This window comes from Micromys minutus, assembly GCF_963924665.1.
Source record: "Micromys minutus genome assembly, chromosome: 33".
NCBI classification, from domain to species: Eukaryota; Metazoa; Chordata; class Mammalia; order Rodentia; family Muridae; genus Micromys; species Micromys minutus.
Window position 1 is genome coordinate 2,695,051 of NC_137968.1, and position 15,692 is coordinate 2,710,742.

The window sequence follows — 15,692 nt, forward strand, 5'->3', positions numbered from 1 at the left end:
GAGAGACCGTGCCTAGAGGAAGTCACAGATGAGGCTTTGCACAGATGGGCAATGTGAAGGACCACTGCTCCACTGGGAAGCCCGAAGATGGGATCTGGGGATTGCGACACGTGGATGTGGAGAGATGAGCTGTGGCTGAGATCCGCACAAGGTAGGATCGCCAAAGACAGTGTGAGGACAATCAGGTTCCTGGCTACCGCTCAGCCCTTACTAACGAGAACCCCAGAAAATGCTTATCTGGTAACAGAGGAACACTTGCTTGAATCTGTTTTGACAAAAGGAAAAAAATAAAAACAGAAGGAGAAATACGAACATGCTAAGAAAGCCAGAAACAAACCATAAACTCAAGGGGCAAAATGACTTTAGCCATTGCTTAAAACATTTTGAGCAAAACCAATCAATCAAGCACACCATGGAGTAAGATAGACAAATAGCCAAACATAATCCCTGTCGAACAGCCAAAGGCAACCTGGACTGCCCGAGGGTCTTGCCGTCTCAATTTTTATATTTTAAAAACTTGAACAGTATTTATTTAAAGGAAATATTTAACCTCTGAAAATAAATATAGAGATCGGTGAACACTAATCCAATAGGCACAAGTGTCTAGTCACTTTTCTGGTTTAAAAATCAACATCAAGGGACTTACTTGTCTCTCTAGGATGCACCCACATCTTAGTAAAGCTGGCCACCAAGTGGCTGTGATGGGAAAGACAATCATGGGGGGCACAACAGAAGGCACGTGAAAGGCAAGCACTTTGAGCCCTACAAATATTCTCTCCAGTAAAGGTGTCAGGCTGGTGAGGATTGGCCATCTCGGGATGCGTCTGTGACACTTCCTGTCCTGGGATGCCACTACAAACTGTGACCCTTCTTAGACACATAGGCACTGTCCTGATGAAGGCAGCCAGAGGCCAGCCCATCTCTAGGCAGCTACTCAGAGGCATTTTGAACTATTGCATATGATCTAGGTGTCTGGAAAGCCAGGCTGGGGTGCTCTGTAAGATGCATGCCGGTACATAAAGGGTCAGAGAGCCACTTCGCACTCGAACAGAAGAGTTGTCAGTGACCACCGTAGAAAGCCACTGATTACGTGTGATCACATGTATAGCATGTTGCTGGGAATACAACGTTGCCCATGGGTCATCTCAGTCATGAACACGGCCGCTTCCCGTCCTGAACATACAAGTGGACGCAAGGACTGTCCTCGCAACTCCCAAGTCTGACGGGAAAATGTCAAGGGCAACGTTTAACATGTAACATTCTCAAGGACATGTCAAAACACTAAAGTGAAAGACCAAGCAAGGTAGTAGATGCGCAGAGAGGAGATTAATAATAAAACGGCGCTACAGTGTCAGGTCTGGAGTCAGAACACTCAACTCTAATTCCAAGAACTGCTAGGGACTGCCCTTTGGGAAGTCTGTTTTCTAATCTACAGGACTGGGGTGGGGGTAACAAAAATTCCTTGCCCTCAGGTTTGTTAAGAATTAAGCCAGCATATAAATTTATTCCCATAGAACCTAAGAGATGCTAATCACTACACAGGCAGTATTAGTAATGATAACCATGGTCCAGAGGAGGCTAGGTACAGCCCTTCCCTGGATAAGGTTTAGGGGGGTTCAGCCTTCCCTAGATAAGGGAGTCGAGGGGGTTTCTCTGAGGCTCATTTTTTTTTTCTATTCATAATGTACGCAGAATCCTTAAGCTGTATTAGGCAGTTGGGACAAACCCCAGCGGTGTGACTGTGAGGCAGAGAGATGGGCGTTGTACGTGTTCACCCTGAACCCGCTGCCCCAGCAAAGCAGCAGAAATGGATGTAAAAACAACCCTGCTGACTGTTCAGTGGACCAGGAATCCAAGCCTGTCTGCTACTGGGGACACCATCTCTCTATAACAAAACCCATCAAGACACTGAAATGTACCATGAAGCCGCAAGGAGGCCCATGAGCTCCCACAATCCCTCACATCCAACCTCACCCCTCACCCGTGTCCTTTCATCTTTGAGGAAACGCAGCTTGGTAATGCGGCTGCCCAGTGACGAAGCAAATGGTTCTGTTAGTGCACCTGGAAACACACGCCTGCCCAGAGAAGCTCTGATCTCAGAGCACTTTAGTGCACACGTCAGGACCACCCTGAAATACGTAGGTCCCCGAAAGGAGTTAATCAGTCACGATGATGGATGGGGGGAGAAGGCTCCCCACTTACTGCTCCTCTTAAGTCACCTTCTCTTTTTTTCTCCAAATGAGGGTATGGTAACAACCCAAGGTATGGGGGAACGCTCCAGTGAGCTCATATGTCACTGGGAAATGTTGCCAGGGCAAAGCAAGCTTTACGGGAAAAGGTCTGCCTGGACTTTCTCTTCTCCCACCTCTCTATGGCTTCCTGAAGAAAGGGAAAGGCAGAGCATGCTCCCAACCTTGATAGGAAGAGGTCTGCAGTCAGAGCCCACTCAAAAGCATATCAGTTAAAAGGCTCTAGGCTAAGAATCATACTTTTAATTGCTGGTCTAATTGCTACTCAATTTATCTTGGTCACCTGTAGAGCAGTAGCAGCAGCAGCAAGAGGGACAAATACATCAACTCTGGGAGAACTCTCCAGGTTGATTACACTGAGCTATCTAGTGTGGCCATTGGATTCACAGTCTCATATCGATCGCCCCACAAGAGTTGAGGTAAGGAAGGTGGTAAACAATTTCTGCACTGGTGTATGAGCAGATCCTGCACCATGTTCCAACTAAGGCTTCCTAAATTCCCTGGTGCATAAATGTAGGTCTTGTGACATTTACCAGCTCAGCTTCTGTGCTGTTAGAAACAAAATGGGTGTCATTACAGCTGTGGAAGATGGCTCTGTGGTGAAATGCTTATCCCAGGGCCTTTCAAGACCTGACTATAGATCCCAGTGCCCACTGAGACAGCACACACCCACGATTCCAGTGCTGGGGTATGAAGACAGACAGCTCCTGGGAGCTAAGCTTGGGTCTTTAGGTTCAGTGAGAGAGAATGTCTCAAAAAACAGGGCAGAAAGAGATGGAGGACGAGACCCAACATCAACCTTAATCTCCTCCATCAAAGCTGATGACAGTGTTCTAAACTCGAGTCATGTGACTGAACTTACTTCCTGGGCCTCTTAAGGGATTCGAGACTCAAGCACAGTCTCTTTCACAGTATTGGGCCAGAGAGTGTGGTCAAGCCAGTTGATAGAGGGAAAAGTCAGGAGCAAGACTTCCTGTTGTCAAGATGAAGCCTTGTTACGGCTGAAAAGACTGGAAAGACCTCAGATTTAGTCTGAAGCTGTTGCTCTAAGGGAAATAGAATAGAATCATCTTTGTATGTAAGAGGTTGCCATCAAAAGAAAGATTTATTTTTGTGTTAAACAAGGCTAAAAGGAGAGATGCGTTTGGCTCAAAAAATTATGGAAAATGACATAGGTCCCTCGTTTCTAATATATTTTAAAATATTTCTTTTTAAGATTATTAAAGAATTTTTAAATCACCGTTATCTACCAGCAAAGAAAGAGAATAGCTCATCTCTTTATGTTACAGCATCTGTTTTGTTTCCAACACAACTGGACTAGTTCGGCAGTTACTTCTTGCCTCCTAGGAGAGCAAGCATCTTCAAGAACACTGCTCCTATTCTTATTTTCAGAGGACCCACAGTGTAAAACACTTTTAAAAAACTTATAATATAAATGCACCTTTGTACACACATGGAGAGAGAGAGGGAGAGAATAGGAAATCATGAAAATAAAAAATATGTCATGATTATTGTGGGTTATAAATAAGGTGAATGTAAAACAGGAAAATATATATTTGAATTCAATATTAAAATCCACGTTAATTTATGCAAATGACCCATGCTGCGCTCCGCCCCTCACTTTGTGCGCAGACATCAGAACTGTGGGCAGAATCTCAACATGACCCTAAAGCACAGCATCTGCAGTTTTGTCTGCTTGTCCTGTGGTTCTCGCTTTCCACCGTCCGTCCTGCTAACTGTGGAGGTTTTCACACTCACGCATTCACTCTGTCTCGGAGACTTTCCACTTACTTAGGAAGGGTTTGCTGCTCTTCACCTAGGATTTCTAGAACTCGTCTAGAGAAGCCCAGAAGGACAAGCCCCTGTTTGTGCCCACAGTAAGCAGTACACAGACATGGTTCTTTATTCCTGAGCCCAGGAAATACACCACACGCTTGCCTGTCTCCACCTTACTAGAGAAAAACGGCTCCCTTTCCTGAGAATTCTCCCTCGTGTGAGTCTGGTTTTCCAGTTCACACTTTGTCTCCCTTCCACGTCGCTCCAAGATAAGAAATTAGCATTTAGAATGTGCCCGGCAGAAGAATGGCTTAAAAAAAAAAAATCACTAAAGGGCTCATAACTCAAAATTACCAAACACACATGGAAAGAATTCACTGTGTCAGCAGAAATAAAAATTAGTTCTTCCAAGAACTACAAATCACGGAATTGCTGAACCCTGGCAGCCAGACTCGAGGGTGGCCCTATAAACACAGTGGCTCCTGATAGTCATGCTTCCTCCCCTCCCTCCTCTCTCTCCCCTCTCTCCCCTCTCTCCCCTCCCTCCCCGCCCTCCCCTCTCTCCTCCTCTCAGTTTTTGAGACAGGGTCCCACTATGTATCCCTGGCTGTCCCACAACTCCCTATGTGGAGTGTTCTGGCCTCAGACTCACAGAGGTCCACCTACCTCTGCCTAACGGGCTGGAATTAAAGATGTGCACCGCCAGGCCTAGCTTTCATGCCTACTTTCCCCCATGTCTGAACATCATGTGTGGCTCCCTTAGTTAGTACACAGCAGTAGGTTGTGTACGTGTGAATACAAGTACACATTGAGTTATGTATAAAGGTAATAGCCCTTCGAGAAGAAACTCTCCCCTTGGCTGGCTGACAATGAGCTGTGAATGTACGTAACCTACACGGGAGCACACAAGGTGCAGCTCTGATGAGAGCCTCTGGCTCTCGGCCAGAAAACTGAGCTTCTCGGCGCGGTACTTTGCCAGGAACCGACCTTGACTAACACGCAGGTGAACATTCAAGCAGACCCTCCCCCAGGCTGGGTCTACAGGGAAAACTGCAGTTGTAGTTGCGGAGAACCGAGTACTGCTACACCAGAATCCTGAACCACAGGAACCAGTACACGTGTGTGTTGTTCTGAGCCATGGATTCTGTGATGTTACTGCAGTGCAGGGGTGACTAACACAGCTAAAGACCAATAACACACGCTTTAAATTAGTTACAACATAAAGACATTTTTAAATGTATGGAATGAAAGAAATCACCATTAAGAATTATAAAACATGCCTTTAATCCCAGGCATAGGTGGGTGGATCTGGGCTAGCCTGGTCTACAAAGTAAGTTCCAGGCAGGAAGGAAGGAAGGAAGGAAGGAAGGAAGGAAGGAAGGAAAGGAAGGAAGGAAGGAAGGAAGGAAGGGAGAGAGAGAGAGAGAGAGAGAGAGAGAAAAAAAGAAAGGTTCATGAATGAAAGACATAACTTAACTCAATGGGTTGGCTGGACAGCAAAATGGAAACAGGACACATTACAAACCACAGCATGGCTCAGACAGGAAACCCAGGACACGGCAAAACGCACTCGTGAAAACACAAGAGAAGAGTCAGACGAGAACACAGGAAAGACCACAGCGTGATTCCTGAGATCTGAGAAGCAACTAAAGCCCAGGAAGACCATGGATGTAAGCGCACGGTGGTAAAACACAGGACTCAGTGCTAGGGCAGGATTGTAAGGGCTGTAAGAAAACGCCTTCTGCAAGAGTCACGTCAGCAATGGACACCTACATCTTACAGTGCTGGGGGAACAGTCTACACTTGGGAAGGAGGAGGGATCCCTGGCAACGGAAGGGAACAGGTCGGAAATAGGGGTGGACATGGTCAAAGCACATCATATACACCTATGGAGTCTGTTATATAGTGTGTGCCAACTACAGACAACAAAACCATCCAGTCTACACTGAGCTAAGTCCTCAGAATAAAACATTTTCAGGCAAATGAAATCTGTCTTCACTGCCTTCTTTTCCTTTATTTCTTCAAATCTGACTTTTATTCTATTTATCATAGTGCTAGAGATGGAACCCAGGGTCTCACACATGCTGGCTAGGCAGGCACTTGCCAATGAGCCAGACCCCCAGCTCTGCTTCTTGTTTTCCTGAACCGTGTGTGTGCTGGTGTACACATGTCAGAACACAGTCCAAGAATGAAGCGACTTAAGAAGAATTCTGAGCTTGTGAGAAAACTCCAAGAAGTTGGGAAGGGGTATGCATCTGTCATTGCAGATGGACGCACTGAAACATTGTGGCTTCCTCTTCGTCTCCTCCAGCCCTGGGGTCATCAAGGACAATGGCTAAGGGCAGGAGACAGTGGAAGTCACCAGAAAGAAAGCAGACCTCCAGCTAAGGGACACTAGAAGATATCAGAAGTCAAGTCTGCCCGCTTGGAGCAAATTTAAGGCCCTGTGCACCAAGGAAGACGTTATTCTAACAAAATTCCCAGAACCCCATGTCACCTGAGAGTCTTTTCCTGGTGGTCCTAGCTGCTTGGACCTGCGCTTCTGCAGAGCGTGTCTCTGAGCACATGTATGTTCTTATGTTCCTTACCATTCTTTGCCTCAGCTGTAGCTGGATGGATCCAGCTCCTGTTATCTTTACTAATGGCCTGGGCTTGTGCCTGGACCTCGGGACCATGATAGACTCATTCATTCATTTGATTTGAATCACTTCCTAGTTCATAGGTCATCATAACATTTGTATTCCTATTGCAAGGCAATGATGGGCTAACGTTTTGCAAGGTACAAAAACCACCAATCCTACGGGTCTCTTTCCAAGCTATTGTCTGGATCTTTCTGATCAGTATAATTAAGTAACCAATAGTTTGGACATAGTTTTTTCCTGGTTCTTAGAGTACACACACCATGATGCCGCTGCCCTAATGGTATTCATTATATTTATAATTTGCTTGTTTATATGATAATCACACATCAGATGACAATTAGATTTATCTACAACATCTCAAACCAAAACCACTCTGAGTCTCCTGTTAGTAAAAACTAAAACAGAGGGAGATGTTGGGACACGGCCCATGAACAAAGCTGTGTGAGACTTCTGAGTGCCGTGAAGAGGGTTCCAAGAAACCAAGACAAGAGTCTTGTGATCTCGATTTCTTCAAAAACATGGAACTGTTCTTGGACTGTGCTTTTGTGTCCCTCCCAGTGTAGCGGATAGAAGTGAGTTCACTTCAGATTACTCATCAGAACCGCAGTTGCTTGTTTCGTATGCCTCTGTGGAAAAACAGGCTTTTGCCACGTGTGTCTCGTCCTTGTGATACACACTTTACTCAGGTGACTCTTCTTAACCCTCGGAGTATAAACTGTCTGATGCTCCGACTAAACTCGACTCCTGCATGAGACTTCAGTCCTCCTCATCTTTAGTCCCCGCTCTCCTAGGTCCTACCACTCCACACAGGTAAACATGCATGTACATTTATAAGACTCTCTAATACGAATCTAACATATGTGTTTGTTAGTTTGCGGTTTTTATTGCCACATAAAGTTCCTTAGAAAGATTTAAGAGGCTGTTTGTTGTTAGTTCTCTCACCACAGCAAGCATCCAATGTGAAGAAAGATGTAGAAGCTGGTCTCTAAACCTTTCAGTGCTGTGTGGCCCGATAATACGTAGATGTGCAGGGACTGTACACATACAGTGCCAAGACCACCACTGGTTTCTAACTGTTCACTACGCTCTCTTGAAGCCCTGTAGAAAAATCTTCAAGGTATGTCCAAGACACCAGTGCAAACTCTTGGCTCATGAGTCGTGCTGAGTCCTTCCTGCTGACTGACCTCTGTCTGCTTCTCTCTCTTCCTTCCTGCTGACTGACCTCTCTCTGCTTCTCTGTCTTCCTTCCTGCTGACTGACCTCTGTCTGCTTCTCTCTCTTCCTTCCTGCTGACTGACCTCTGTCTTCCTTCCTGCTGACTGACCTCTGTCTGCTTCTCTTCCTTCCTGCTGACTGACCTCTGTCTTCCTTCCTGCTGACTGACCTCTGTCTTCCTTCCTGCTGACTGACCTCTGTCTGCTTCTCTCTCTTCCTTCCTGCTGACTGACCTCTGTCTGCTTCTCTCTCTTCCTTCCTGCTGACTGACCTCTGTCTGCTTCTCTCTCTTCCTTCCTGCTGACTGACCTATGTCTTCCTTCCTGCTGACTGACATCTGTCTGCTTCTCTCTCTTCCTTCCTGCTGACTGACCTCTGTCTTCCTTCCTGCTGACTGACCTCTCTCTTCCTTCCTGCTGACTGACCTCTGTCTGCTTCTCTCTCTGCCACTGTCACCTGGAAAACAAAACTATGGACACAGAAAATCATGTAGGTCCTTTCACTCCTAGTCTCCTGACTGAGGCAGACACATAAACATGATGTAAAATCAAGTTCACGGGGCAGTCAACACGTAGTGTCAGATGAATAGATTCCCTCGGTGGCATCATCATGCCAAAGATCTACATCATGAGTGAAATTTTGGAAAAAAAGAAAAAAAGCCTTACAGTATTTATAGTCGTTAGATGGGTGATTTTTTTATACTGTGAAATAAACTGATAATACAATGATATCATAGACAATTTCACTACCTAAAGGAACAAAATCTTTGGTAGTACAACTCAGACTAGTTGAATCAGTTTGTCCCTTCCACGAAAAATAAAAAAGTAAAGCATCTATAGGAATTGGATTAAAATTCCCTTTAAAACCCCTATTTCTTTCCACTCCGTCATAAAGGAGAGGGTCTACACTCATTTGCTTTTCCCATTGCTGCCTTGTCTCCCCAGAAGCAGACCTCTGCAGAAAGCTCGGAGGACTTGGCGATCCCCAAGTAGAACAACCCATTTCTAAATAACCCCAGTTATCCAGATGTCCAGTTTCTGAGCCATGCGGTTAGCTGCATGACAGCATTGCTAAGAACTGGGGAGCTTACGAAGCCCAACAGACTCTCCTCCGTATGTACAAGGAAACCTGGTTGATTATGAACACACACACACACACAAAATCCCACTTCACTGAGCAGCTGAAGATTTTTAGAGGAGTGCTCTTTGAATACCGAAAAGGTAATAAAAATGGCAGATGGTAGGGACAGTAGGTTAGGGACGAGGGTAAGCAGTGAGTCACAGGTAACGGGTTAACGAGCACAACTGTGTGGTCTCAGAAAACCAGAGAGACATCTGGGCTGCGGAGGAGCTGGAGTCCTTTCTCACGGCACAAAGCACGAGCTGTCAGAGCTACAGGGTTACAGAGCTGTCGCCTCTGCTGCGGTGCAGAGTGAGGAGCAGACAGACACGCAGCCCTCCACTCTGGTGTCCCGCTCAGGATTATAAAATAATACCGTGACAAAACTAATACTCAGAGCAGCATCTGGGGGAGAAGCCTCTGGGATGGGTTATTTGGGGTTATGAGAATCACTAAGTGATCAACAGATAGAGAAGCGGTTCACGGCTGTCTAGTCTTGGAGACCTCCCTCCATAAAAGATCTATAAAGAACCTAAGAATAAAATCCCCCAAAGTCAGCTGGAATCATAACTGTTCTCATCTCTACCACCTGCTCCTGCCCCGAGGCCCCTCTCTCTGTCCCTGTCTGCAGAGGGTCCTCTGTTCTTCCTCCTCTGGGCTGCTGCTGTTCCTTCCCTATTTTGCTTCAGGGTGGTCTTGAGATGTTTTCTCCTCCAGCCTCTGAGTGTCTGTCTCATATGGCACAGAAGCCCAGGCACCTACATGGGGCCGGCACATGCCCAGAAGCCTGCCAGCAGCCGGGACATCTGAAGGTAGACATCTGCGGAAAGCTCAGGGAACGCTGGTCATAACTAGTGCTCCTGGTCACATCCACTCCCGCTGTCCTGGTCATAACTAGTGCTCCTGGTCACATCCACTCCCACTGTCCTTTTCAGTCCCTACAGGCAACCCCCAGAGGTCTGTGAGGAGCGGGGGAAGGAGATGGGGGCATTAGAGATGGGGCATTCTTTATTAGTAGTGCAAGTCATTGGCAGGCAAAGAAAATAAAACGAAGCAAATTAAATAAATAAAACGGAAAGCTCACAAAAATCAGATTATAAAGCACTATACTCTGCTGGCATTTCAATAAAGGATTCCTAGAGCAGCGATAGGATGTCTTCCACCCCAACTCTCTCTTGTCTTGGGCCAACATGATTCTCATTTTCCAGCGTACTGACAGCTTTGCACCGGGCAGTGCTGTCTGCTACTTACTTGGGCTTGCTTGCACACTTTGAAAGGCTGAAGTGTTTCTTGGTAGAACAGCTGGTGATAGGCCTGTAGGTCAAACCAAAAGTACATACTGTGCTTCCATAGCTGCAGACGGAGAAGGACAGAGGTCACCACCCATCACAGACCAGCAAATATACATGATAATTGCATATTGTCAATGAAACAGTATATTTTTGCATGCGACCATCCCATAGCGTTTGGTCATTAAAGTAGTAAACGTTTAAAAATAGTAATGAAGACAAAAATTGCAAGGTTCTAGTTGAAATGTGAACAGCATCCATTTGTGGCATGAAAGCAAATCTGAAGTCATTCTGATATATCAGCATATGGGTGCGTGCATATCACCGCAGAACTAAGTATTAACTACTGGGCCACTTAGTCACGGTTCATTCGGGTCATATAAACATTGGCTGTGATTTTTTTTTTTCTTACGACTTTATTTAAAAATGGTTGTGATTTTAAAAAACATTACTGGAAATCATTTTCCCTCCACTCATAATAAAAGGTTGTTAGAATTATTAAAAATCAAGTATTAAGAGAAGTAAACTAAACATGGCTTATTAAATTATATGATTTCCCATCCCATAATAAATATGGATGACAATATTTATCTGTGTTTCGCTTTTCTTTGTAATCTTAGTAAGATGGTAGGCCGAAGAGAATTACAATTTGGATGGATGGTTAGAGATTTACTAAGTGTGGATTTAAATGTATCAAATGGGAATTAGAGCATTAGATGTATTTATTTGAAAACCAAATCATTTCAATGCCACTTATTTTTAAACCAAGTAAAATAATAAATCCAGATTTTAAATAATTTTCTACCTTGTTCCCTGAATTCTCGCAGAATTTAGTAAAGAAGAATCCAGCTCTGTTTTCTACATACAACGATTGCAACAATTTCTCCATGTCAAATCCTCCCAGGGCTCCAACATTTGATGTAGTTTTAGCCTAGATAATAAAACAAAGTTCATTATCTGCCTGAACAGGACACGATTCTTTATAGCATTGTACAAAGCAAAGATTGTAAATTCTGCTGGGCTGTCATTTTATTATTGTAGTGTATAGATATAATTAATGCAATGTGTTTGCATCTGACTGTCATGTGAGATTCATTAATGAAGCCCAATTATGGCTGGAGAAGCCGTTCTATTACAAACCAGTCTTATTCCAAGCCTGATGTTCCAGCAAATCCCTGACCTCAAGTCCTTTCCCATTTCAGGTTCAGTGGCCCCACTCGGGAGCCTTCCAAGTCTCTGTTGGTGGCCTGTCTCCTACATATTTACTGTTATTTTAGCCTTGAGGTGCTGCTATTCTAGCTACACGTGGGTTATAAAAAGAACCATCTCCAAGGCCCCTGGTTGCTGCTTGTTAACTGTGTGTGGGGGGTGTCCCTCTTCGGACAGTCTCGACCCTGCAGGTCACGGCCTCCAGAGTGGAAATGGCATTGGACGTTCTCATAAACCTCTGGTGTTTATGGCTTCTCTGCCAACAACATGACAACCCTAATACCACCCTTGAAAAAGGGAGAGCTGATGTTTCTCAAGCACACGGTGGCTCCGGAGTATGAAGAGGGGAGACTGTTCGTGTAACCCCAGTATTTGAACTCGGATCTCTTTATGCTCCCCCCCCCAGGCAAAGACAGTGGGGACAGGTTTAAGTAAGATTTTGCTTCCTTTATCCCACTGCCTCTGCCTACTAAACAAATTCTGATATGAAAATACAGTGGTTTTCATTTAGTATCTAACAGCATTTCAAACTGAAATATTGTTATTTTAGTAGGGGGAAAATCCTAATTGTTAGAAAATGAGAACGATTTACTTAAGATAATTCTGCAGAAATATAATTAAGTGTTCAGATAGTGTGAAAACTGCTGAGGATTCTATTCACAGTAGAATCTCAGGGGCCATGAGATCTTCATCTAATTTGTTCATTAGGCCCTGCATTAGATGCTTGTTGTCAACGTAGCTGTGCTCTGGAAACCCCTACCTTCCTTTTTCAAAAACTGGGATTTCCAAGACATAACATCCAGTGTTAGTTTAATCAAGTGTTAAAACTGAAACAGAGGACTTGGGGAGTGCGGGGGGGCTCTTATTTTGTGTCTGAGGCAGCAACAGGCCAGACAACAGCTTTGTAAAGAGTGATCAGCGCAGGTCTGGGCAGAGCAATACTGTACGAAAACATAGGTGAAGATCTTGTGGGAAAATTCCTTCGAGACTAAAAAACAAATGTGTTGCTTAGTAGAGAAAAGAATACACATGAGTTAAAAAGACCCAGGTCTTTAAAACCAGGGACACTGGTTGGTTAGATGAAGAACGTGAACCTTAAAATACTCACATTGAGTTCTTCTGTGTAAGTGTACTTTCTCTCCAGCTGGGGCTTCAGACATTCAGAGATGTCAGTAAAAGATGTCAGGCGGACCACTGTGGTGCTCTCTGGCAGCCTCTTAGACCTAAGTTAGAAACGGGAGGGCGAGCTGGTCAGCTGAGGGGTCTGTCTGATCACCGTCCGTCTGCCCAGCTTTGAAGAACTCGGAGTTCATGTTGAAAGCGGGGGGGGCGTCCCTGAAACTGACCACAAACCAGCTCTGCTCTCTTCGCCTCTGCCAGAGATTCTGGCCTGGGGAAGGAAACGAAAGCTGTCCAGACTGGGGGAAAATGTTAAAATACCCTTTATACTCAAGTATATTGTACAAGATTTACAGGGGGAAAAATCCTGCTAACGCGAATAATTGAGTTCAATTAGATCACAGGACATCAATTATTCCTGTAGGCTAAGGATGGACAGAACAAAATAAAGTGTTCCCATTCAGAATATCCCTTAAAAAAGAAAATATTTAAAAATCAAAATTTTAACTCTATCTTCCACATCTAGTGACTTTAGACAAGTATTCTTCCTTTTTTTCTATTTTTTTTTCTTTTCTTCTCCCTCTGTCTTTCAAGACAGGGTCTCACTGTGTATCTTGGTTGGCCTCACTGTACACACGACCTTAGGCTGGTCTCCAACTCAGAGAGACCCACCTGCCTTTGCCTCTGGAATGCTGGGATTGAAGGCCTGCCCCACCACAGTCTGCCCCATACTATTTCTTTTTTTTTTTTTTTTTCTTCTTTAATAATAATTACACAAAGTGCTTTTATTGTGCTCAGATAAATCTGGAAACAACATAAATACATAGGATAAATTTCAGAAGGTAAATTAGTCAACAACCAAACCCTTCCTTGTCTATTTATTATATATTTACTCTGCGAATTTCATATTTGTATACAGTGAAATATAATCGCCCCGCCTCCCATTGATCTCCTTCAACTTTCCCTAAGACCTCCGTTCCTCACCCATGTGTTCTTTTTCCCTTGCGAAGTCCAGTTGCCGCTGCCCTTGTGCAAACGGGCCCATCCATGCCCACCAGTGCCTATGCCTTCAAGGACGACAATCCTCCCTCCCCCCACAGCATCAGCTGACACTCTTCACTGAAGGAGAGACTTGATGTCCTCAGTCTATGAGGGCACCCCACCCTAGCTCTCAAATGCCTTCTACCTCCTCTCCAAGGTGCTGTCTGAGCAGGGTGGGGTGACGGAGACGCCCCCTTCTGGCTGAGCACTCAGGCTTCTCTCCACAGACCTTTGATCAGCCATGTGTCTCTGAACTATTGTCAACTGCAAAGAGAAACTTCTCTGATGAAAGGAGAGAGCAGCCCAGACCCTGTTCAGAGCCGGTCTCCTTCCAGATCCAGGCCAGCAGCTGAAACAGCTGCCACTCTGAACCGTCACTGTCACTCTGAACCATCACTGTCACTCTGAACCGTCACTGTCACTCTGAACTGTCACTGTCACTCTGAACTGTCACTGTCACTCTGAACTGTCACTGTCACTCTGAACCATCACTGTCACTCTGAACCGTCACTGTCACTCTGAACTGTCACTGTCACTCTGAACTGTCACTGTCACTCTGAACTGTCACTGTAATTCTATCTTTATGTCTTACTTTCGGTGTTTAAGAACAGGTCTGACACTGGAGCCCACACTGGCTTTAAACTCACCATCCTCCTGCCTCAGCATCTTTAGTGTTGTAGGTATCTGCCAGCACGCAGAAGAGTGATTGTGGAATGTGACTCTGCATTAGAAGAATACGCTACAGATAATACAAAACTTGGTTGGCTCTCACGAGAACCGTGCAGGATGAGTAAAGTCAAGTTCAAAAGATGGGACTTCTGAGATTCCGTTTATATACCATTGCTGGACTGCCAGAATTCCGAAAGGAGTCCTTGATGTCAACAACGAGGGCTACCAGCATTATGGGGTACGTGGCTGTCACTCTCCCATTTCTGATCCTGTACTTATCTAAGGGTCCCCACCCTAGCCTGAGCACTGAGGACCGAACTCTGCACACAAGGCAAACGTGGTAACACAAAGATAAATGCTTACCTGGTGGTGTTTGTGTGTGTGAGTGCTTGTCTGCATGGATGCCTGGTGTCTGAGATGGTCAGAAGAGGGTACCAGCTCCTCTTGGGTGGAAGTTATAGATGGTTATGAGCTGCACCATGTGGGTGCAGGGAACTAAACCCGGGTCCCCTAGCAAGAGGACGCATGCTCTGACCCACTGAGCCATCTCTTCAGCCCTGTGCTTCTGCTCCTTGAGACAAGGTCTTGGTCTGAGGCCAAGTGTGTCCTGACTGACCCTGACCTGTGAGCCTCCTGTTTAGCTTCTCAAACAGCTGCGATTACAGGTCGCTCTACCGGGTCCAGTTTTCTCTCCGACAAGAACATGCACATTTCCCCTTTCTCAAACTAAAAAAGTAAACGAAAGGTGGCCTATACTCCTTGGCTCATTTTCACCTTCAAAATATTTTTCCAGGTACTACCATCTGGTCTTGGATCATGAAGTCAGTATTTGTTGTTAGTTGGTCGTTAAAACTAAGCATTAACTCACCCCCTTTGGAATGCCTCCCCTTAGATCCCCATTGTCCCCCATGGCACCGTGCTGCTCTGGGTGAGCCTTGTCTACCCGAGACCCCTCTTTGTCCCTTCCATTTTCTTACCCATTCTACTTCTACTAGAAGCTCGGTAACCCAGTTTTCTTGTGATAATTCCCAGGTTTCAAGACAACCCATGTTGATAACTCATGTGCTTCCCTGGACTCCAAATTTAAAATAAAAGTAGCTTAAACATTCAGGAATTATATAGGGTTGGCTGACCTAGCAAATACACTGAATATCAGAATGTGCACATTTAATATTATGTAAGTCGCTAACTTTGTTGTTAAATAGATTTTCCTTCAATAGAAAAGAACATGAAGTAAATTACTAAACAAAGAATTGTCCAAAGCTAATATCAAAGGGTATTTATTCTTCAGGATAAAGAAGAAAAGATCCCCCTGAAAATACAATCAGGCAAGAAGACAAAGTATAAACGGTGCGCTGTGTTAA

General features: G+C 45.0%; 1 protein-coding gene across 1 annotated transcript in view; it reads right to left on the reverse strand.

Annotated features, from left to right (window-relative positions):
- Positions 1-15,692, reverse strand: part of RGS22 (regulator of G protein signaling 22) — a gene marked incomplete at both ends in the record, with an annotated part of 138,470 nt that overhangs the window by 84,876 nt on the left and 37,902 nt on the right. Inside the window, 3 exons of the mRNA XM_080909406.1 lie at positions 10,253-10,354; positions 11,096-11,221; positions 12,608-12,722. Of these exons, the coding sequence (XP_080765532.1) occupies positions 10,253-10,354; positions 11,096-11,221; positions 12,608-12,722 (343 nt within the window). The remainder of the gene's footprint in view (positions 1-10,252; positions 10,355-11,095; positions 11,222-12,607; positions 12,723-15,692) is intronic.